Source organism: Pelobates fuscus, chromosome 13 (assembly GCF_036172605.1).
Source record: "Pelobates fuscus isolate aPelFus1 chromosome 13, aPelFus1.pri, whole genome shotgun sequence".
NCBI lineage: Eukaryota > Metazoa > Chordata > Amphibia > Anura > Pelobatidae > Pelobates > Pelobates fuscus.
In genome coordinates this window covers 67,871,464-67,896,721 of record NC_086329.1, presented here as the reverse complement: position 1 = coordinate 67,896,721, position 25,258 = coordinate 67,871,464, and the positions used below count along the sequence as shown (strand labels likewise).

Sequence of the window (25,258 nt, the reverse complement as noted above, 5' to 3'; positions counted from 1 at the left end):
AATGGGTTAATGTAATTATCACAGGCAGGAAAAATATAATTTTTACACATGTACTGTAACTTTAAAACGATACATCCAATCTCCATAAAAATATTTTACATCCAATCTCCACATATTCTTACTCAGCATACTTCAAATATGAAAACTTTTAAAAATCATACTCATTCCTCCAGTAGATAAAGTTAGTCTGAAGTTCTTTGTGACTGACTATTTTACACTGAAAAATGACTAAGCCCCATTCGAATGTGCGTTTGAATTGCCGAACGGGACTTAGACGTTGTGGCTGAAAACTAAATGGAGGGGAAGGTAAGGGTCATAATTACTGTACACAATGGGTTAATGTAATTATCACAGGCAGGAAAAAACGAACAAACATTTAGCAGGGTTAGCTGTCAAACCGGCAGCCCTTATACTATCCACAACTGCCTGAACCTTCTTCAAGTGTGATTCCCAGTATGCACTGTAAATCACCACATCATCCAGGTAGGCAGCTGCATACTCTCTGTGGGGCTGAAGTAATCTATCCATCATACGCTGGAAAGTGGCTGGGGCACTGAATGGCAGTACTTTATATTGAAATAACCCCAAAGGGGTAGAATTTTTTATTTTTTTTTGCTTTCTCTGCGAGGGGGACCTGCCAATATCCATTGGTAAGGTCCAAAGTGATCAGATTTCTAGCCTTACCTAATTGTTTTATTAGCTCATCTACTCGACGCATCAGGTAGGCATCAAATTTAGAAATATCGTTTCACTTACGGAAATTGTTACAGAAAAATTTATTTCTCCATTCAGTTTCGATACTAACACAATTGGGTTGTTCCACTCACTTTGTAACACTTCAATCACCCCCAACTCAAGCATCTTTTTTATCTCTGCGCTTACTGCTTTTCGTCTAGCCTCGGTTATCCTGTAGGGCTTGAGATTGATTTTCTTCCCGGGTTCTGTTATGATATCATGCTTTAATGTGTGTGTGTTTTTTTTTCTGGTATTGGGGAAACCACATCCCTATTTCTCTAGATACAAACTCTCTGACTTCCTGTTTTTGATGGGGGGCAAGAGTATCAGCAATGTGTACATCAGGACCTTGCTCACAAGGGGCTTGAGTAGGTTTCTCTTTGGTCGTGATGAGGACTTCTCGTTCTATCCAGGGCTTCAATAAGTTTATGATTGGTCTGTTCTGGCTTCCGTCTGCCTGGCTGTCTTACTTTATAGATCACTTCACTTTCAATACTTCATGTAGTTAAACATGGCTGACAGTGTGATCAGAAGTCTTCTGCTTTTTAGCTACAAAAATGTCAAATAAAAATCCATAATAACTGACTAAATACATTTTTAAAAAGGTCAGATCGCAAAAAACAAAACAAAAGCAGGGGGAAAAAAATTGCACTTAAACAAAAAAAATTTATCCATATTCACCCATGAAGTACTTGCTGCAGAATGAGCTCTGCTAGTGGGAAAAAGCACTTCTATGAGCTATCTCACACTATTATAGCTCTTGCAAAGCATGGGATTTCCCACACTTTGCAGTTTGACCAGGAATGCTCTGGTTGGTTTGCTCTGATCTGATTTGATTTCTTTTTTTCAATTCAGATCAGTTATCTCAAAGGCTATATTTGCGCGTTTGGCCTCGATTTCATCCATCTGGCGAGGTTCGGTTGAGCTGAAAGCCAGCTCAAACTCAGGCCCATATAAATCATCAATTACAAAATCTAGATATTGATAAATTCCATCAACAATGTACAGATTGTGCAAAGAAGATACATTAGTGTAGCTCACATTTAAATGAAGAGCATAGTAAAATAATATTAAATAAAAAGAGAGAAAATATTATTTACTAAATGGCTAAAAAATCAACCTATTTGGGAAAAAAAAGACTTGCATATAGAAGTCTGTTATACTATCTGAGATATTTACTTTGCAGTTTACAAACCTGTAAAAAATACATGATTGGGGTCTATATGACTGAAGCATATCACCATATAATGCTAGTGAATTAACCCTGTCAAAACACAGTGCAGAGCAAGACAGTGTGCTGCTCTCTTCTGAGGAAAAATAATTAGATGTTAACATGTGGTCAATCTAGATTACCAATGGAGGCCCAGTAAGCGGACTCTTTCTTCTCCACCCAAGCATATAACCAGGTAGAGTCTATTAGTTTTTTGTTTTTTTTTGCTATGTAATTTTATTTAATTTTTTGTGTCTTTGTGATATGCATTTGTAACGGATCACCTGGCACCCCGACTGGGCACCTCCGTTGACAGACGCTTTCTAGGTGATGCCAAGGACCATAAGCACCGCACACCACAACCACCGCAGACTCCACAACCGCCGTAGCGTAACTGGAGTCTCGCTGTCTTCCTTCCACCCTGGATCAACCTCTGTCCTCCAGGACTGTATGGGAAAGACCTCTCCTCCAGGAGAGCGTATCAGGAACAGCTCTTAAAAGAGCTTAGTGATTAGAGCTCAGGGGAGTATACAAAGTATAGCAATCCCTAGTGTGAATATAGCAGTTCCCTACAATAACGAGACGAGGCTACGTATTGAGGGTTAAGCAGATCAGAACAGAATGAACTGAGGCTTTATTGTTTCTTTTATACAAGTTTTCCCTCAAGGTTACCACCCATGTGGACCTTGTTGGACACCGAAAACACAAGCTCAACAACCAATAGTTTACAGTCACACAGTTAAACACACATTCATTACCGTAAATTCCTCCCCACTGCTTGGGAGATAATTGAGTTATCAACTCAATTATCTCCAAGCAAAAAATACACTTTTTACACATTTTTCATAACATTAACATTAAACATCCAATTACCATAAAACGTATATTTTCTGAACGGCATAATTATGGGAACAACATATTAAAAAATCATGCGAATCAGTTCAGTGGTTCGGGAGATAGATGGAAGTCACATTTGACCGACCACAAGCATGGCTTTCCTGCCCAAATTAGATCCACAGATTTAGGCTGTGCGGTCGGTCTATTCACTGTAGTTCAAATAGGCAATTTTAATGTGGCGTTCGTTTTGTCGAACACTCCTTGACTCCCGTCAAGGCGTAGAAGTTCTGGAGAAGGTAAAAGTTCAGCATTGTTCGTGCCGTCGCGTATTCGATTTGAGTTCCATGAACTCGATGACCAAACACTACTTCGGCACTTCTGCTGCATCCGAAGTGCCACTTCAAAAGTGCAGAACTGTACCAGTACCATTTAAAGGGGCAGAAACAGTGCTCCAAAATACTATAGGCACAAATAGTTTTTAAAGGGCAATATACCCCAGGGAACATAGTCATAGGGCAAGAGGCTGGCAAGCAGGCCTCTCCAAAAAACAGTGGCAAAGTAGTTCGTCACATAATTTTTTTTTTTTTTTTGCAGTGCTCCTACCTGCTGGAAAAAAAAGAGAGGCGTTTATATGCTGCGACTCCCTGGTTAATTATGGGCTCTAATAGACCCCACATTTTACTGGGGAAAGAGACAGTCCTTTCATATTGCATAATATGGTCTCACAAACCCAGCAATGTATTAATTTAATATGAATTATTTAACATTTAAGCATCATTTCCCTTTTGGTGTCACAGAAGAGATCTTGATTAAGATGATTTATTTACAGCACCCACTCTCCAAATAAATTCTTACCTCTAAGAACTAAAGTGAAAAATATCAGGAATTCAAAGTGATTTTTACATTTAAGGCCTACAAAGTCGAAATCGAAGCATAGCTGTCTTGGAATTTTTTTCCAGTTTGGCTATTTGAAATTCAAAATTCACTTTGAATTCGCTTTGAGTTCCTTGCATTAGTCATTTGATTAAATGACCTCTCACTACTCGGCACCAAAATCGACAGACCTAAAAAACTAAAAAAGAACATAGATTAGTATTACCTAGTGAACCCACTAAAACCATTTATACTCTAGCCCAGCCAGTAAAAAAAAGGTGGATAAAACATTACGATACTTAAATGAGAAAAGGAAAGTAAAACAAGGATTAGCTAGACTAAAAACAAAAAAGGAAGGTATGTAGAAGAGGATAAATGTATAGCTGACTGCCTTAAGGAATATTTTTGTTCAGTATTTACAGATGAAAATAAAGGAAAGGGACCTCAATTAGTAAAAAAAAGACTGAGCCATTTGTTAGATGTGAGTTTACAGAGAAAGTGATTCTATTTCAGTTGTCTAAAGTAAAGACAAATAAGTTGATGTGGCCTGATGGGATACACCACAGCTTAATAAAATAAATTAGTGGTGTACTAGCAAAACCGTTAACAGATTTATTTAACTGATTATTGCTAATGAGTTCCAAAAGAATGGAAATTAGCGAATGGTGTGCAAATTCACAAGAAAGGTAGTATGGAGGAGTCAGGCAACTATAGGCCAGTAAGCCTTTCTTCAATAGTGGGGAAAGTAATGAAAACCATGTTAAAGGATTGAATTATTGAACATCTAAAATCGCATGAATTTCAAGATAAGACAACATGGGTTTACTTCAGGGAGATAATACCAAACTAATCTTACCTAGATTTCAGTAAGGCTTTTGACACTCTCACATAGAAGGCTTATCAATAAACTGCAAACTTTGAGTTTGGATTCCAATATTGTTGAATGGGTTAGGCAGTGGCTGAGTGACAGGCAATAGAGGGTTGTAGTAAATAGAGTATATTCAAAGTAAGGTCTTGTAATCAGTGGGGTACCTCAGGGATCTGTACAATCAGCAATACAAAATCACAATGTAAAAAAAAGCATTGGGATTTTGTGTTGCTGACTGCATGTCATGATACAGTTCAGGTCAGATAGGAAGCTTTGGTCAGAGTTAACTAAAGAGGCTTTATTGGTAGATTTTGATACATCAAGAAAGGGAGTGAAATAAACGTTATGGCAATATGCTCTATATAGAAAAAAAAACAGGTTTGCAAATAATAAGAAAGCTAGAGATACAAAGTATAAGTAGAAGAGTAAGACAGGTATAACAAACAATAAGGTTTCAGGGTAAGAAAATAACACTTTGTAAATAAGAGTAAGCGGCAATGTTCAGATAGGGGTTATGCAGGTTTGTATAAAATCAGGTAGGCAAGATAAAGCAGAGTTGTAAGCAATCGAGGTGGGTATGGAGCAGGGTTGGTAGTAGATCAGGTTTGGAAGCAATGAAGGTAAATCACAGGTTGCTTAACAGGAGCCAGGATCTCAAGTCTTTCAGTAAGAACATTAACTTCAATGTAAAGGCCACTTGGTTTAATGGGTGTGGCCTTTTATAGCATACTTAATTCATGCTATGCAGGTGTGAGAGTGAGGTGGCTAGAGAGGCCACTAGAGGCGAGAAACAGGTACTGGATTTAAAGGAACAGAAATAAATGAAGCTAAAACTTAGTTGTCAGGATAGGATCCTTACCCTGCATCTCATTTGGTTGCTCAGACTATCTTATGGTCCCTGAGGAAGTCCTTTTGGACGAAACGCATAGGACCTGGTATAGCACCAATTTATTTTAATTTTTTATTTTTTTTTATAACTTTTTTACAAATAAAGATATACTCTCCAACCTTGAGTCCGGCAATTTATGCTACAGAGCTATTGTTGGGAAGAGAGGAGTTTTAGATCAGCCCCCCCCACCATTTCCATCAGGCGACGCACCCTAAGGCGACTGTACCATCCGTCATTCTGTGAGTGTAACCCAACAGCACATTTTAATATATTTTCTATACAGTGTTACACTATCATATGTGTTTTTCTTTGCAGGTTTACAGCTGTATCCTCCATACTTTTGGTTGCATCTAAATTCTATATTGGACCCGGTACAGAAGTCTAATAATTTTATCCTTCAAGAAGATATATGTACCTATGTTATATGATTGATACTGCATTGTAGGTACTATACCAGTGATGGCGAACCTTTTTAAGCCCGAGTGCCCAAACCGCAATACATGCTAACTTTTTTTTCCTTAAAGTGCCAACACGGCAATTGCGTGTGTGTGTGGGGGGGTGCGTGTGTTTGGGGGGTGCTGTGTGTGTTTGGGGGGGTGCTGTGTGTGTGTGTGAGAGGGGTGCTGTGTGTGGAGTAGGGGTGCTGTATGTGTGTGAGAGGGGTGCTGTGCTGTGGGGGGTAAGGGGTACTGTGTGTGGGGGTAGGGGTGCTGTGTGTGGGGGGTAGGGGTGCTGTGTGTGGGGGGTAGGGTGCTGTGTGTGGGGGGTAGGGTAGCTGTGTGTGGGGGGTAGGGGTGCTGTGTGTGGGAAGGGGTACTGTGTGTGGGGGGGTAGGGGTACTGTGCGTGGGGGGGTAGGGGTACTGTGTGTGGGGGGTAGGGGTACTGTGTGTGGGGGGTAGGGGTACTGTGTGTGGGGGGGTAGGGGTACTTCTGGGGGGGTAGGGGTACTTCTGGGGGGGTTGGGGTGCTGCTGGGGGGGTGGGGGTGCTGCTGGGGGCTGGGGGTGCTGCTGGGGGGGAGGGGTGGTGCTGTGGGGGGGAGGGGTGGTGCTGTGGGGGGGTAGGGGTGGTGCTGTGGGGGGTAGGGTGTTGTGGTGGGTAGGGGTGGTGCTGTGGTGGGTAGGGGTGGTGCTGTGGGAGGTAGGGGTGGTGCTGTGGGGGGTAGGGTGCTGTGGTGGGTAGGGGTGGTGCTGGGGGGGTACGGTGCTGCTGGGGGGGGGTAGGGTGCTGTGGGGGGTAGGGATGGTGCTGTGGGGGGTAGGGGTGGTGCTGTGGTGGGTAGGGGTGGTGCTGGGGGGGTGGGGTGCTGCTGGGGGGGGTAAGGGTACTTCTGGGGGGGGTAGGGGTGGTGTGTTAGTATCCCACCCCCCTCCTTCTTACCTTCAATGAAGTGTGGGGGGGGGACACAGCCATCCCTGGTGGTCCGGTGGTGGTAAGTACTGCAGGGGGAGGGATCTGTGTAGCAGCTCCCCCTGTCCTCCCGCGCGATGCTGTGTGGAGCGTTGCCATGGTAACGCTCGGCAACGCTCCACACAACATCGCGCGGGAGGACAGGGGAGCTGCTACACAGATCCCTCCCCCTGCCTCCCGACCCGGAAGCAGAATAGGCGCCTGCCGTTTTGGGCAGGCAGGCGCCTATTCTGCAGTGATGGCGGACCTGTGGCCGCGTGCCATAGGTTCGCCATCACTGTACTATACTATATCAGCTTAAATCAAGAGAGACTCCAGCTGTTACTATAGCTGGAGCCTGCTGAAACTATTGGACACTTTGTGGATTCATGCTTGTTACTTTTACTAGGAATTGGAACATTGTGTCAGAAATACTCCCTATTGTATATAAAAGCAGGTTCATGACCTTTAATGAAATGTCCAAGCACCATAATCACTACACCCTGTTGTATTGTTGATGATGCCAGGAGTTCCCTACTGCCTTCCCTTAGTAATCTGTCAAACCAGTTTGGAATGGTTTGACAACATAACTGGTTCCCCTGGGCCCATGTACCACATATGTTTTACTACAGGACAAGGCAGATGTCTCCACTGAACTACACAAGTATGATAAATTACTATTCTTATTGGGTGAGTACTCATCCAATAATTCTCAGCTAATAAGTGCAGCCTGGCATGGTCCTGCTTTGCTCAGCAGAGCTAATTGGATTCTACTGGAAGACTTCCCTGTGGGCCCCATGTAAGTTGTCAAACTGTTCTAAGTGACACATTACTGTGCTGAGGCACTAAGGGCACCATAACTCCTACATATATGTAGTGGTTATCGTTCTTGGAATGTTACTTTAAAAACATAGTCTAACTTGAATGTTTATAGTTAATATGTGTCAAAAATGAGTAAAAAACATAGAACAAAATAGGTCACATTATGAAGGAGATATATTACAAATAATAAAGACAACAAATGATAAAACATTTTTGGAGTACTTTTCTCCAGTTATGTTCCTAAGTGGCTAATTATCTTGCTTGCAAAAGAAAAATGTGCTTTAGTAGGTTGTCTACTGACTTAAAATCCAAAAAGTATTAACAACCCAGATGTAAATTCTTTTCCAGGTAATCATAAGAATAACATGAAGGTTTTTCTTTTCCTCTCCTTATGGATCCCTCTCATAATTGCATCAGGCCATGATTATTCTATTGACAAGAAAACCAAAGATGATGTGAATGAAAAATATGGTACAATCAAAAGGGCAAATGCTGAATTTGCTATAAATCTATACCAAAAAATAACTGCAAAGGAACCAAGATCTCTAACTGGAAATAACCTCATTCTGTCCCCATTAAGTATTTCCACAGCATTTGCAATGTTAGCCCAAGGTACAAAATCCACAACTCATCAGCAGATTATTGAAACCTTGAGCTTTAATGGAACAGAGAACGACCAAAAGATAAATGAAGGGTTTCTACATATTCTCCAGGTATTAAATGCAAAAAACAAAGCTCCACATGTTGACATTGGGAATGCAATATTTGTTCAAGAAAGAATGATTCTGTTGGAGAGTTTTCGAGAAACTTTACGACAATATTATCAAGCGGATCTAAAATATGCAATGTTTACTAAGCCAAACATAGCAGAAAAACAGATAAATGATTATGTGAGAGAGAAAACCGATGGCAAAATAAAGGATTTGGTGAAGGACCTTGATCCAACAACTGTTATGGTTCTGTTGAATTATATTCTTTTTAAAGGTAAGAATATGCCTCTATTGAAAGTAATTAATTATTTATGCATCACAGAGAAGCAGGGACACTTAAGGTAACAAAATATGAAAGAGAACTGGAAGACCTCCCTTATCCCCAGGCTAAGAGGATATACCTTTTAGTATATGTACTGTAGGCGAAGAGATAACTATGGTGTTTTGGTTGATCTAGATGACAGCTAAACTACAAAATATACACTACAAAAGTCAAATGCATTGTTACCACATTGATCATGTACCATGTACCTTGGTATCATGTACTTTGAAATCAACTCTGCTAATTCATTAAATGTCATGTTCTCTGTACTCTTTAACCCCTTAAGGACACATGACCTGTGTGACATGTCATGATTCCCTTTTATTCCAGAAGTTTGTTCCTTAAGGGGTTAAACTGGCATATTCCAACTCTGTTTTTTTTTTTTAAATTAGCTATATCCTTTCCCAATCTTGGCTTTCTTTTGATCAGTGATAAGCTGAGAGCTGCAGGTGATACTTTCAGTCTATCATTGGCATCCAGTCTGAGCATTGGAGCTGAGGACTTGGTTAGAAGAATAGGGGCTGAGCGGACAGACAACATTTACACCACTTTGCGGTTAACCCCTTAAGGACACATGACATGTGTGACATGTCATGATTCCCTTTTATTCCAGAAGTTTGGTCCTTAAGGGGTTAAACTGAGTGTTGCAGTAAGCCCATCCAAGACAATGTAACACACTCTGTTAGTAACCTTCTATTTTTCATTTTCACAATACATATCCTTCCACTATTTTATCAACCACCCATAACACATGGTCAGTTACCTTAGTCCCTCTGTGCCTATCAATATAAGTAGCTGTTTGAATGTAATATGGCTCTTTTGTGTTGTTGTTGTTTTTCTACAGTGTGTACTTTGAGACTGTCTACTGTGACTTTGATATTTACCAAACTAGCTTGTTCTCTGTACTCCTTGTGCATGATATTTTAAATATTCTTTCTTTCTATAACCCTTGACCAGTCTATACTCTCTATTGTTGTTTATCTTGCTAAGATTTATTTGCATTAAAACCAAGTATTCTAATAATAATGCTCATTAATATGGCCTGTTAGTTCGTTCACTTCTAAATTTTGTGGATGGGAAGTGAAGGATAACACCACCAAAATCTTCAACATCATTCGTATTGAACACCATTCTGATCAGGGTCTTTTAATCCCCTAATGTGGAAAATACCATAGGCTAGGTGAGACTTAAAAAAACTCCTTTATCTCAGCCCTAGCATTCAAAGCCTCCCACTGATGACAGATCAGTATCAATTCTCACTATAGACTGCGTATTAGCAGTAAATATACTTCAATTAGGACATTAGTAAATGGGTATAGTCATTTATAAAATATATGTAATACAGAGTGTAAACTATGTCCAAGTTGCACTATATATCTAGACACATCATTCTATTTATTTAAGCCAATAAGTCTATCAATTAAATGTTGTTATGCAGCATACATATGCCTAGGATGTTTCTCAAAATCAAACAACCAGGTGACCCAAGATCAGTATAAAATCTGCCAGTCATATAGGCAGAACACAAGATGACAAATTTATTTTATGAGACTACAGAGCTTAGGGGCTTCAGATGAATAGTAGACCCACATAATATACCCTATGTCACGTCTAAACATTTGTTATGAAGGAACACAACTGTAGATTTCGTATAGTTTGAAGTTTTTATTCTAAAAGGTAAAAGATAATGGGACGTTAGTCCAATTCACAGGTACTGTAGCTTTAATTAGAAAACGATAACTGAAGTCCACAATTACAGACACTGTAGCCTTAAGGAATAAACGATAACTGAAGTCCACAATTATAAGCAATGTAGCTTTAAGGAGTAAACGATAACTGAAGTCCACAATTACAGATACTGTAGCTTTAAGGAGTAAACGATAACTGAAGTCCACAATTACAGGCACTGTAGCTTTAAGGAGTAAACGATAACTGAAGTCCACAATTACAGATACTGTAGCTTTAAGGAGTAAACGATAACTGAAGTCCACAATTACAGGCACTGTAGCTTTAAGGAGTAAACGATAACTGAAGTCCACAATTACAGGCACTGTAGCTTTAAGAAGTAAACGATAGTAAATTGCAGACACTGAATCAATAAAGAGTCTCTTAGTAGAGTTAATGGTTTAGGTGATAAGTAGTTACAATAGCTGTTCCATAACTTTAACTGAAGCAAGACAGATGCAGATAACTGATATGAAGTATGAGTTGAAGTTAGCTGTAACGGGTTTGTTTTTACCGAAGGACTTTGGAGACAGGAAATAACAGCTTTGAGATGCAACGCTTATCACATAGGTTTTACTTAGCTTCCGGCACATAGAACACTGGTTCCCGAGATCTCCTCAGAGGCGGATGAAGAGTGTTTTAGCTTTAGTCGTGGATGAGGAGAGGTGAAGGGAACTTTGCAGAGTCTTTCAGTCCGGTCTGGTAGCAGAGGCTTTCACAACGAAGTTGTACCGGTTCATAGGTACGGAACGTAGTTCAATAATCCAGCGTCGATCAGCTGGTGCGGTCAGATTAAATAGGCAGACCGTGTCATAAAGAGGTGTGGCTAGGCTCCGTGGAACCAGGAAGTAAGGGAATACCGTGGTTAAGGCATGACACCCTAGTTCGATCTCTTACAATTTTAGTTTGCAAACTATAATCTTACTTGTGGAATCAAAGTGTATGAATTTTTTATCTGAATGTCTAGGAAAACAAGAGGTATTGAAAATATAGTCTCTATGAACTGTACAAAACTATGTAACGGGTGGGACTCGGGAAAGTTCACATAAAAGTGGTAGTACACTGATGATTTAATGATTTTTGTTAAGAGGCCAGTAGTATATCTACTTAATTTAGTTTTTACAATCTTTATTTTTTCTTCAATTTTTCACCTCCAAGATTTACAACAAAAAGGAACAATGGACAAATACAAGTCTACACTTAACCACAAAAATTAAGAAATGAAAAAGAAAATAAGACATTTTCAGATAATGTGAACAGGATTAGTCATAGCTCCACTGTCAAATATCATATCAAAACATAACAACTGTTACTCAATCTTATAATAAGGTAGGACAGAAAAAAAATTTGGATGGGGAAAGAAGTAGAAGAAAGGAAGAACAGGGGTAAACGCGCCAATGACCCACTATGCTGTCTATCCTGGCCATTATGTTAGCCCCAGGAAATCACCCAACAAAACCCTCAGTCTTGTTACATAGTCTAGGCAGGAGTGTCAGATCTCCAGAGACTTGGCAGAAAGATCCAATAGAGCAGTAGTAAGCTCCTCCAAGACTCTAATGTAGTTACTTACATAGCCTGAAAAGAGACATGTGTCCATAAAGTTCAGCTTTCCTCACGTGTGTTTTTTCCTGTGTTTTTTTTACTTCTTCGTAGAATGCAATTAAGTTAGTTTGACATGGCCTATATTTCATAAAACCATGTTAAGTTTTGCTGATAACCACTGTTACGGCACCCTGGGTATAGAAGGGGTTAACGCCGCCAAAGCTGTTCCTTTTTCCGAATACAAAGTCAGCTACCGAACACTCCTAACCGCCGAACAGGAAACATACGAATAATCCCCCCCCCAAGTACGAGACAAGGCTCTCTATTGAGGGTCAAGGAGGATCTGTTTAATGGGGGCTGCATGTCAGCCTTTTATGCAAGTTTTCCAGCAAGCAACACTCATATAGGGACCTTGTGGAAAACTGAGACAAGTTTTACATTAACCAATCACAAGCAGTTACAGCATACAAACACTCCCACAGTACAACTCCTCCTCTCTATCCTGGAGATAATTGGGTTAAATGCTAGAAGTAACTCAATTACCTCCAGGGATAGAGAATATCCTCCATTTTACAGTAACAGCAAAAACACATAAAATATATATTTCCAAATATACCAAACAGAAACCACACATTCAACGTATCCCCAGATAGCTTAGATCTGAGCGCTCAATATAACCGAATAGCGCTCAGATCCCATACATGTAGTTCAATCCCCATGGAGCTAAAGTCTTGTACAGGGTGCGTTCGACGAAATGAATGAGCTCCATGGGATGGCTATCTGGGGCAGCTCTGTTCGTGCATTGTCACTTTACCGAACGGCATGGCGTTCGTATGAACCTTGGACAGAACGATGAAGGGTCGGTGATTTCAGCGGTGTTTGTGGGAGTCTGAAATTAGTTCCATTAGTTTGTCGACTAACACCTCTGGGCGTTCGTCTGTCCAAGATGGCCGCCGCCATGTGTTCATACATACGAACGACGACCACCCAGCCGACTGTTCGGGAGTTGGAAGTGTCTGCAGTTAACCACAATGTTAATGAGGGCAGAAAGGTTAACAAGCAGCACACTTCCTTGCTGGGTGGCCTGCTATTCGGTAGTTCATTCGTATGTAGGTGAATGAAAGCAGAACCATATGAACAACTGGCAAATACTGAACAAACAGATGAAGCAGTAGTAATCCAAAGGCAGAGAGGTCTGCCACAACCACGCTCTTCTCAATGATTTCCCGAATATTATCCATTAATAACCTTTCAAATATTTTCCAAGCCAAAGAAGTTAGGCACACAGGTCTATAATTTTCAGGCAAGGATTTGAACCATCTACCTTCCTCCAATCCTCTGGTACAATTCCTGAAAGAAAAGAATCTTGAAAGATTAAAACTAGAGATTCCCTTCCATTTCCACACTTAGCTCCTTAAAGGGACACTATAGTCACCTGAACACCTTCAGCTTAATGAGGTTGTTCAAGTGAGAACTATAGCTCCCTGCAGCCTTTTTCATGTAAACACTGTATTTTCTGAGAAAATAAAGTGTTTATATTAGAAGCTAGGAACACCTCCAGTTGCAGTCAATCAGACTGCCACCAGAGGGTCTCCCGAGTTCATGAATGCCTAATTCACATTTATCACGCTTGACGTCTTCATGCATCGTGGAAGAACATCTCCTGCACACAGCGTCGGCTCGAGCTGAAAGGCTGAAGAACGAGCAGGAGGATCCAAACCGTAAGTAAACTTAGAGAGTGAGTGTGGGTGTGGGTTGGCGAGTGAGTAGGTGAGTGTGGGTGAGTAAATGATGGTGAATAAGTGTGTGGGTGGGTGAGTGATAGTGAGTGAGTGTGGGTGGGTGAGTGAGTGTGGGTGAATGAGATATTGAGTGACTGAGAGATTGTGAGTTACATTTTTTTGGTGCTAAAAAGTAAATTTGGAGCGTGCACTTCACTTCACTTCAGAGGACGTGGTCGATCTGTGCCAGCTACACGCACAAGTGAAACACCTTCCTCAGGTGCGAGTAGGCGACAGAACCTTCAGCGTTATTGGTAGGCCCGAATGCCGCTCTACGAATGGTGAGGCCAGAACAAGTACTGGCGATAGTAGATTGGGTGGCTGACAGTGCCTCCAGTTCCTTCACATTGTCTCCCACCCAGTCCCCTGCTGAAAGCTCAGAGTTGGCACCTGCAGCCCATGGCCATTTGTCTTTCACCGCACCCCTTTGCAAATCAGCCAAGCAGTCTGAGCCACAAGTCATTCAGCAGTCTCTTATGCGTTTTGATGACTCTACTGGCAGGGTTTCCGTGGGTCATCCACCTAGCCCTGCCCCAGAAGTGGGAGAGATTGGGTGCACTGATGCACAACCACTTATGTTTCAGGATGTGGACAAGCGAGGACCACCGCAGCACGTCTCTGATGATGACGAAACACAGGTGCCAACTGCTGTGGCTTTCACATTTCTTTGGTGCTAAAAAGTAAATTTGGGGCGTGCACTTCATATCTGAGAGTCAAATTGAACTGTCAAATACTGTGGTTACATCACACTTTGAAAAATTCTAATTTTTTTGGTGCTAAAAAGTAAGTTTGGGGCAAGACCGGCAAGGAGGGCAGGGTTGAGGAGTGGGTGGAAGATGATGTGGAGGATGATGAGGTCCTAGACCCCACATGGAATCAAGGTCATGTGAGTGATGTGTGCAGTTTGGAGGAAGAGGTGGTGGTCGCACAGAGGCATCAGCACAGCATAAGAGGGAGCAGGGTGCAAAAGCGGAGCGGCCGTCCCCTAGACAGTACGCCTGCTACTGCCCACCACACTCAGGGACTGAGCACACCAAAGCCAGCTCCAAGGAGTTCCCTGGCATGGCAGTTCTTCAGACAATGTGCTGACGACAAGACACGAGTGGTTTGCACGCTGTGCAATCAGAGCCTGGAGCGAGGCATAAAAGTGCTAAACCTGAGCACAACCTGCATGACCAGGCATCTTCATGCAAAGCACGAGCTGCAGTGGAGTAAGCACCTCAAAAACCAAGAAAGGTCTATGTATTTTATGTTATTTTAAGTGATTTCCCTATCCACATTTGTTTGCAGGACACTTGTCCCACTCTTACCCCCATTTTACTTACTTTTGCAGCCCTCTAGCCCTTTCCAGGACTTTTTAGAGCCATTTTAGTGCCCAAAAGTTTGGGTCCCCATTGACTTCAATGGGGTTCGGGGTCAAGTTCGGGTCAAGTTCGAGACTGAACTCCAACTTTTTGACGATGTTCGGCTGAACCCGGCGAACCCGAACATCCAGGTAAAACAAGAAAAAAGAGTAAGCGCTAAATAACAAATGGGCAGCAACCCTATAAGGGAATCCCTCAAACACCCTTAAAATAAACAGAAGAAGGAAAAATGAGAAATAAGGTGTGCGCCAGAGAGACTTTATGTAAAACAATAATAACAGTCCAAGTAAAAAGAGTCTTATCTAAAATGCTCTTATTGGAGTCACAGTTTCTATAAGTGCTTTGTCAGGCACAATGTCCTCGCTATCCTCCTCCGTGTAGATCCACTCATATGCAAGAGATAAAACAAATAGAGAACCAAATAGTGCAATAAGTCCAATAATAGAATAAATAAAATATAAAAGGCTGGTATAAAACTCACATTTGCATGAGCTATAGCTAGCTCTAGTGTAAAAGGTGTACAGCGGTACAATCCCCGCTTATGGGATATTGGGTAAGCTTCCTCCGTCAGTGGTATGTTCAACACTCAAAATAAAAAGAGACAACCAATAGTGCTCACTGGCTAAAATAATGGAAATAAAATATATAAAATGGTACTCATAAGGAAGGAGCAGACCAACTGTTCCTTGAAGATAGCGCTGGTGGTATGATCCCCACCTAGGATTACTTGGAGTCCAGAGTGATAAAAATGCCAGGTAAAAAAAACAATCTAAAGTGTATCAAAAGATAAATGGCACAAGTAAAAAGTGACCAAATAATCTTTTAATATATCAAAATACGCAATAAAATATCCACAAACGCGTTTCGCCAATACGGCTTTATTCCATATTGTGGGGATATTTATGGGATAATAATAATAGTAAACAGTTGAGAATTGCCCACTATTTCAATTCTCTAGATCCCAAAGATCGTTATCATGTAAGTGAAATGTATTCCATATAAATAAAATCACAATTTGTTATAAAAATAGATACAATTTATTGTGACAATTTAATAATCATATGTAACATGCGTGATAATAATCAATGAATATTTAGTATAACATGAATATGCAATACTATGGCAATACACATTCCAATGGTTAACACAGCAATTGTCAAGACAAGATTTATGAGGGGCTTCACAGAGAAAGAAAGTCTTTCACACAGCACAGCGAAAGGCCATAAAACTTTGGCTAGCAGTTAACTAATAACCCTTTCAATGCTGGTTAGATCTTCCTAGGCATAAAATACCTATTCTCATGTCATTTTAATTAAGATAACATTTAAACCATCCAATAAGAGTAATCTACCATATTCTATAAGCAGAGTTTTAATTTGCCTAAAAATATATCTTATCTTATTTTAGAGCAAATCAATACACCTGGATAAAAACCAACGGTATGCTAATATGTGATAATATCACACTAATATATATAATATCATTAATTCCACCTGCAGAATGGAATGTTTATAAATATATATTCTTTAGTTAACTAAAATTTCTAAATATTGAAATCTGACCGTGATTTATCCAGTCATATATCATTCTATTAGATTTTTAATTAATTTAGATTAATTAAATAAAACCAGCATAATTACCAGTTAAGTAGATGTTCTCATCAGATGAATAGGTAGTCCCAGGATTGGTTGTATGAGTGATTGCATGGAAGTATGTGAGTGTTGCTTGAGTGTTAGCCTCAGAGTGAATGTCTGTCACAGATTTCTCTGCATGTCCGAATCTGGAAGCCCAAATTCCAACTGAGTCTTCTCTGACTCACTTGCTTATCTCTGACTCCTTGCTTCCTTCCTCACTTAGCCTGTGATCCTGATTTTTAAAGGGCCAGACTTTCTGTTCGTCATTACTTGATAAGCCAATAGGAAATTGAAGGTGGGGTCACCCTGCATATAGCAATTTAGGTATTGGGTCCATAGAGGGCAGTATCGCCTCACTAAACTTTCCTATCCAGGAAACAGTTCACTTTTCCTGATGACGATTTTGACGTAATTTGGCTTATCTATATGGCTGCCATACTTTAAGTTTACTTGTCAGTTCAAAGTATTTGCCTCAGTCTTTGTGTCGGCAATTTCTGTCGTAATTTCTAAAACTGACAGTTTAAACTTAATTTCAACTTTTGCTTTACAATGGGGCCTTGTGAAATTTAGAAAGTAAAATTAATTACTGAGTCTTATCTGGTCACTGGTGTCTGGCTTTCTTGTGTAAAGCTAACATTAAGAAGAGTATTCCATCTCCCTTCTCTGTTAGACTCATTGTATCACGTGGTTTGTTTATATAATACATTCCTTAGCTCCGGCTAAGTGGTTAGTGTTACAAAATGGATAGAAATGTTGTGTCTCTTTGTTAGCCTGAAATCCAAAATGGAGTCTGCTCTGTTCTGAGTGACTCTGGCAACATACACTTTTAATTTCTATCATAGCACAAAATGTCTGCCGATATAAATATCCTGACAATATTGATAAAGCTGTATTGGCGAAACGCGTTTGTGGATATTTTATTGTGTATTTTGATATATTAAAGATTATTTGGTCACTTTTTACTTCCATATTGATAAAGCCGTATTGGTGAAACGCGTTTGTGGATATTTTATTGTGTATTTTGATATATTAAAGATTATTTGGTCACTTTTTACTTGTGCCATTTATCTTTTGATACACTTTAGATTGTTTTTTTTTACCTGGCATTTTTATCACTCTGGACTCCAAGTAATCCTAGGTGAGGATCATACCACCAGCGCTATCTTCAAGGAGCAGTTGGTCTGCTCCTTTCTTGTGAGTATAATTTTATATATTTTATTTCCATTATTTTATCCAGTGAGCACTATTGGTTGTCTCTTTTATTTTGAGTGTTGAACAGACCACTGATGGAGGAAGCTTATCCCATAAGCGGGGATTGTACCACTGTACGCCTTTTACACTAGAGCTAGCTATAGCTCATGCAAATGTGAGTTTTATACCAGCCTTTTATATTTTATTTATTCTATTATTGGACTTATTGCACTATTTGGTTCTCTATTTGTTCTATTTCTTGCATATGAGTGGATCTACACGGAGGAGGACAGCGAGGACATTGTTCCTAACAAAGCACCAACAGACTCTGTGACTCCAATAAGAGCATTTTAGATAAGACTCTTTTTATTTGAACTATCTGTTATTATTGTTTTACATAAAGTCTCTCTGGTGCAGCCCTTATTTCTCATTTTTTCTCCTTCCGAACATCCAAGTTTCCGCTCAACTCTACTCGTTGGTATTGTTCAGCATAGCAGATTTGTTCAAAGAAGGTCAGTTTGGTTTTTGTGGCAATTTTCACCGTCGTTAGGGTGGTGTAGTTTCTAAGTTGGAGGTATCTAAAGGAATCAAATGGGGTTAAGGTTGCACTAGATTGCGCTAGATTGCAGTTCTGGGAAGGAGATTATGATTTTGCCTATATATAATTGGTGGATTCTCTGGGGGCCGGCTCGCTCGAGGCCCCTGAAGTCCCTGTGTCTCATGCCTGGCATGAAGGCCCTGTTGCAGTATATAGGGGGGAGGACGTGGATGTTAATTCGTATTTAAGGGCAAACCTGTCCCATAATTGGATGGAGTTGGTGATGGATGGGCATGTTGATCTCGGGAATGCTCTGTGTTCTCTCGGGGTCCAAGTGTAGAATTGCGGGAGGTCTGATTTCATGAGCAATGATTCCAGGTCAACCCACCTTCTAGTTTCTGGAGAGGTCTGCCATAGGGCTATTTGCGACATTTGGGCCGCTAAGTAGTAAAAGTGCAAGTGGGGTAGTCCCAGGTCTCCTCTCGATTTGGAGCGGCAGAGTATATTGCTAGATACTCTGTGTCTCTTGTTCTGCCATATAAATCGGTCAATTGCCCATTGTAGGTAGGGCCTGGAACAGAAATAGTATTCAGGGTAGGATATTCATTTTGACCAAGTGTATTCTTCCGATCCAGGATATGGGTTTGTCTGCCCAGGTTTCCATGTCCGAGACAAGTTTGTCAATCATTGGTGTGTAATTTAGTCTGTGGAGTGTAGTGGGGTCCGCTGGTAGTTTGATGCCGAGGTATGTGAGAGATGTGTATGTGATGGTCTAAGGTGATTTGGGCGATTTCTTCCTGTGAGAGGTTTGTCGGGAGTGCACTAGATTTCTCCATGTTAACTTTGTATCCTGAGATAGCGCTGTAGGACTGTAGGAGAGGGAGTAGTGCATGCATGGATGGAACGGGGTTGGTCAGAGTAAGCAGGGTTAGGAATTCAGTGATAATCCGGTATGTGTCAGAATTAGATGTGTTATCTTGGGGGGAGTGGTTGTATAGTGTTTTGTAAAAGGTTGTGAAGATTTGGGCTATATCGGTCGGTGAAGTTTTCAATGCACCATCTGGGGCCTTTATTGTCGTGATATGGGGGTGTTGGGTTCTGGGCCGTAGCGTGCGGGCTAGTAAGGTGTCCATTTTATTGGACTTGTTGTAGAATGTCCTTTTGGTCCATGTAAGGGCTCGGGCCGTGTCGTCTATGAGTAGTTGTCTAATGGAGATGCGCGTGTCGTGGAGCTGTTGTAGTGCTTGGGGATTCGGGTCTGTTTTATGATGCTGCTCGGCCGCTTGGAGGGCTTCGAGTAGTTGGGTGAATTTTGGGGTTTTTAGTTTCTTTTTGTGTGTCGCTATTTTGATAAAGGAGCCGCGGATTTGTTGTCATAGGGACATCCGGTGTTAGGTTTTCCTAGAAGTATGTGGTTATTTGCTTTTGGATGTTGTCTATGACCTGTGGGTCTTTGAGGAGGGATGTGTTGAGTCTCCATGTCCATGGGGTGGGGATGTGGAGACCGCTAAGGTAGATTGCAATGTCCGCATGGTCGGACCATGCCATGGTGCCTATTTCGTTTTTTCGCGTTTTCGGAAAGCCTGCATGGTTGGTTAGGAAGAGGTCTCGTATAGGTGTCGTGTGGGGTGTGATTAATAGGTGCAGTCTTTATGATTGGGGTGTTGTGCTCTCCATGTGTCTGAGTCCCGTATTATGGATAAAGTGGTGGAGTTGTTTGTCCTGTGCGCCCATGCCATGGGACCTGACCAGCCCGGGGTGCATGCTTCTGTCGGCTGCTGAGGATGGGGTTGCGTTAAGGTCGCCTCCTAGTAGTAAAATCCCGGTGGGCAGTGAGAGGATCATGTCGGACATATGGTTCCAGAATTGTGGTGTAGGAGTATTGGGGGCGTATAAATTGATTAGGTGTATGGGTTGTGAGTGGATGTGGCCTGTTGCTAGGATGTATCTACCTTCTGGGTCAGAGGTCACTTGGGTTAGGGGTTTTGGGCATCTCATAGAAACATAGAATATAGAATGTGACGGCAGATAAGAACCATTCGGCCCATCTAGTCTGCCCAATTTTCTAAATACTTTCATTAGTCCCTGGCCTTATCTTATAGTTAGGATAGCCTTATGCCTATCCCACACATGCTTAAACTCCTTTACTGTGTTAACCTCTACCACTTCAGCTGGAAGGCTATTCCATGCATCCACTACCCTCTCAGTAAAGTATTACTTCCTGATATTATTTTTAAACCTTTGTCCCTCTAATTTAAGACTATGTCCTCTTGTTGTGGTAGTTTTTCTTCTTTGAAATATAGTCTCCTCCTTTACTGTGTTGATTCCCTTTATTTGAATGTTTCTAGCATACCCCCCCCCCCCCCCCCCCATCTTGTCTTTCCTCCAAGCTATACATGTTAAGATCCTTTAACCTTTCCTGGTAAGTTTTTTTTTATCCTGCAATCCATGAACCAGTTTAGTAGCCCTTCTCTGAACTCTCTCTAAGGTATAAATATCCTTCTGAAGATACGGTCTCCAGTACTGCGTACAATACTTCAAAGGAGGTCTCACCAGTGTTCTGTACAATGGCATGAGCACTTCCCTCTTTCTACTGCTAATACCTCTACCTATATAACCAAGCATTCTGCTAGCATTTCCTGCTGCTCTATTACATTGTCTGCCTACCTTTAAGTCATCAGAAATAATCACCCCTAAATCCCTTTCCTCAAATGTTGAGGTTAGGACTCTATCAAATATTCTGTACTCAGCCCTTGGGTTTTTACGTCCAAGATCTTGCACTTATCCACATTAAATGTCAGTTGCCACAACTCTGATCTTTCTAGTTTACCCAAATCATTTGCCATTTGGCTTATCCCTCCTGGAACATCAACCCTGTTACAAAAAGACATACCTAACCATCAAGACCTTCTGCAATATCACTAATAAAAATATTAAAGAGAATGGGTCTAAGTACAGATCCCTGAGATACCCCACTGGTGACAAGCCCATGCTTTGAATATACTCCATTGACTACAACCCTCTGTTGCCTGTCACTCAGCCACTGCCTTACCCAATTAACAATAATGGAATCCAAACTTAAAGATTGCAGTTTATTGATAAGCCTTCTATGTGCAACAGTGTCAAAAGCCTTACTGAAATCTAGGTAAGCAATGTCTACTGCACCCCCCTGATCTATAATTTTAGTTACCCAATCAATAAAATCACTAAGATTAGTTTGGCATGATCTCCCTGAAGTAAACCCACATTTTCTCTGATCTTGAAATCCATGTGTTTTTAGATGTTCAACAACCCTATCCTTTAACATGGTTTCCATCACTTTCCCCACTACTGAAGTAAGGCTTACTGGCCTATAGTTGCCCGACTCCTCCCTTTTACCTTTCTTGTGAATGGGCACAACATTCGCTAACTTCCAATCTTCTGGGACTACTCCTGTTAACAATGATTGGTTAAATAAATCTGTTAATGGTTTTGCTAGTACACCACTAAGCTCTTTTAATAGCTTTGGGTGTATTCCATCAGGTCCCATTGACTTATTTGTCTTTACTTTTGACAGTTGAAATAGAACCTCTTCCTCTGTAAACTCACGTGTAATAAATTACTCATTTATCCTTTTTCTTAACTGAGGTCCCTTTCCTTCATTTTCATCTGTAAATACCGAACCAAAATATTCATTGAAGCAGTCAGCTAGACCTTTATCCTCTTCTACATACCTTCCTTTTGTTTTTAATCCAACTAATCCTTGTTTTACTTTTCTTTTCTCATTTATGTATCTAAAAAAAAGTTTTGTCCCCCTTTTTTACTCACTGTGCTATTTTCTCTTCTGTGTGTGATTTGGAAGCTCTTGTAACTTGCTTAGCCTCTTTCTGCCTAATCTTATAGATCCTTCTGTCTTCCTCACTCTGTTTTTTTTTTATATAATTACTAAATGCTAACTTTTAGTTTTTTACTATTTTGGCCACATCTGCGGAGTACCACAGTGGTTTCCTGAATTTTTTGCTTTTACTGACAAACCTAATGCGATTTTCTGTTGCCTTCAGTAGTGCAACTTTTAAATATTCCCATTTCTCTTGGACTCCATTTAAATTGCTCCAGTCTGATAATGACTCCTTTACACATATTCTAATTTTACAAAAGTCTGTTTTTCTAAAGTCTAACTTTTGTTTTTTTATGGTGTGACTCAGTCACTGTTCCTATATTAAACCACACTGACTGATTACTGGATCGTAAACTATCACCTACAGCAATATCTGATACCAAATCTCCATTTGTTAACACTAAATCTAGTATGGCCTCTTTACGAGTTGGCTCCTCAACGACTTGTTTTAGAGACAATCCCAGTAGGGAGTTTAGAATATGTGTGCTCCTGGCACAAGCAGCTATTTTTGTTTTCCAATTCACATCTCCTGTGTACTAGGATTGCTACTCCGTTGTGTTTACGGAAGGTTCTCTCCTCGGCGGCTAGGCGGTATGTGTTGTCTTGGAGGGAAACCTGGGCAGGTCGGGGCAGGTGTGTCTCTTGGATGAATGCAATGTCTGGGTTTTGTCTTTTTAGTTCTCTAAAAAGTAAGCGTCGCTTGCGTGGAGCGTTGAGGCCCTTGACGTTGAGCGAGGTCACTTTCAAGGCCATGGTTGTTTAGTTTTGTAAGGTGAGCGTGCCCTTTCGAGGTGTTTTGACTGGGCAATGGTAGTTCCTTCCATGGGGGTCATTCGAGGTGGGTGGATGAGGGCAGGGCGATTTTCCTATCTCTTGCATGTGTGATAGTATTCCTTTCTGTTGTCTTTTTGTTGTTTTTTGTGATTGTTTTGTGTTTTTTTTGTTTTGTTTTGTGGTTTTATCTTTCGACTTTTTTCCTGTTCCCTTTTTGTTGGTGGGTGGAGGGGGTTGTCTGTTGGTTGGGTTAGGTAGGTGGGTTGGGTGGGGGTGCAGAGTGGTTGCAAAAATCACAACAGTACATACATTACAAGTCATTTCAATTATAGTTCCCTGGTCCTGTGTTGTCTCTGTATACAGGGCGCTCCTCCCCGGTCTCACCAGGGCCTCAGAAGCCAAAGGCTCCCTATGATTCTCACCCATTCACCCGTGGTTACTGGCGTCCATGTATAGGTGGCTCTATTTGGTCACTCACCACTGCCCTGTCTTTAGTGCTCCGTGTATCCTTTCGCTTTATGTAGTTTTCTCTTGACTTGGTAATAGTCAAATAATGTGATGGGGGAAATTAATTGGGGGTGTTCTTACGTGTGTGTAATTAACATCCCTGGTGTATCTACATTCCCTTGTGTGTTGAGTGGTGTCTGCTCTCGGGGTGTATGCTGTATGTGTCTACCCCATATCCTTGTCATTGTAAGACCTGCTGGTGAATACATTACAGTTCTGATGGGTAACAGGTTAGCCTTTCTGTGTGGTGCACTTTCAGTGAGCTTGCTCGTCGGTTACCAGGCGCGGGTGTCTATTGGTGTCCAGGTCTGCTGTGTGGGGTTGTCTCCGCTGCAGCTCACAGGATGGGCAATGTGTGGGGAAGTTGTCCGTTCAGTTTTGTTGGTGGGGTATCGAGAGGGGTAAGTGGGGGGATGTCCATTTTGTGGTGTGAGTGGTAGGGGTTATCCCGATGTAAGAAAAACATGGGGGGAGGTGTACCTCTTTGCCGTTGGAAATTCTCCTTACCGAGATCGGTGAGTCTCTGGGGGGTCTCCGTTCCCTTAGGGGATGCTGACTGGGAGGTGTGGGAGTCTTTTGTAGGTGGTGGGTTGTTGCAGGGTTAGATCTGGTGTCCGGGCGTCGGGGAGGTGGAGACCGCTGTGAATGTCGGTTGGTCATGTTTTTACTCTGCGGCGGCATACCAATATCTTGGTAGGGTCTGTAGAGCTGGAGTGGTGGTGGTTGGCAGTGCTAAGTTATCTGGAGGTGTGATGCCCAGGGATCAGAGGAAGGGAGGAGGATGTGGGGTCTGCCATTTTTGAAGACAAGCAGCTTAAAGGGATGATCCCAGGCGAATCTCACTGTGTTGATCCTCAGTAGGTCCGTGACGGCCCGGGCTTCCACTCTCTTCTGCGTTGGAGGGTGAGAGGAGTCAAGTCTTGAAAGAAGGTGAGTTCTTTATCATTATGCTTTATTGGGCCGTCTCCTCAGCACAGCTTCCTTAGTTTGAAAGTCTCTGGGCCTTGCGTTGTCTTCTCTCCGGGTGCGCAGGGCTCTGTGTGCCCTGTCAATATGCCATCGTCAGGTATTTCTGGTAGGAGAGGCTGTAGGATGGCAAGGACTGTGGCCGTGAGTGGGCCTTCGTCGTGCTGTTCCGGCAGGATGCGTATTCGTAAATTGTTGCGGCGTGAACTGTTTGCCAGATCTTCTAGCGCTGCCTCCGGTTTTTCCAGCCTGGAGGTAAGTTGACGTAGGTGGCCATTGTGTTGTGGGCCACTGTGGTAGTCGCTACCCGCTGCTCTAGCTCGGAGGTTCGCTCTCCCAGTGCATGGATCTCTGCCATCACCGCCCTGGAGCTGCATTCTATCTCTTGGGCCAGGAAGCTTTTCACCGCTGCCAACTCTGTGAGTATGTGTGCGGTCTCCGTAGTAGTGCCTCGAGGCTGGGGTGACTCAGTGTCTGCCGGGGAGGCCCAGGCCGCGGGCTGGCTTCACTGCCATTTTGAGAGTCTTGTCGATGCGGGCGGGAGGCCGCGAGGAGGTCTAGCACCGTGGCGGCTGTGTCTGGGTGCTTTTTGGCCGGCTTTCGCGGTGTGCGTTTGTCCATGGTTCTTGAGGGGTAGGTTAGGTGGGTATAAATCGTGGGTATATTGCTTTTGTAAGCGTTTGGTAAGGGGATCGGTGAGGAG

The 25,258-nt window shown here is 41.8% G+C and overlaps 1 protein-coding gene across 1 annotated transcript in view; it reads left to right on the top strand.

Moving 5' to 3' along the window:
• LOC134582596 (serine protease inhibitor A6-like) overlaps positions 1–25,258 on the top strand; it is a 97,311-nt gene that overhangs the window by 18,350 nt on the left and 53,703 nt on the right. The window contains exon 2 of the mRNA XM_063439265.1: positions 7,973–8,608. Coding sequence (XP_063295335.1) covers positions 7,990–8,608 — 619 coding nt within the window. The 5' untranslated portion in view covers positions 7,973–7,989. The remainder of the gene's footprint in view (positions 1–7,972; positions 8,609–25,258) is intronic.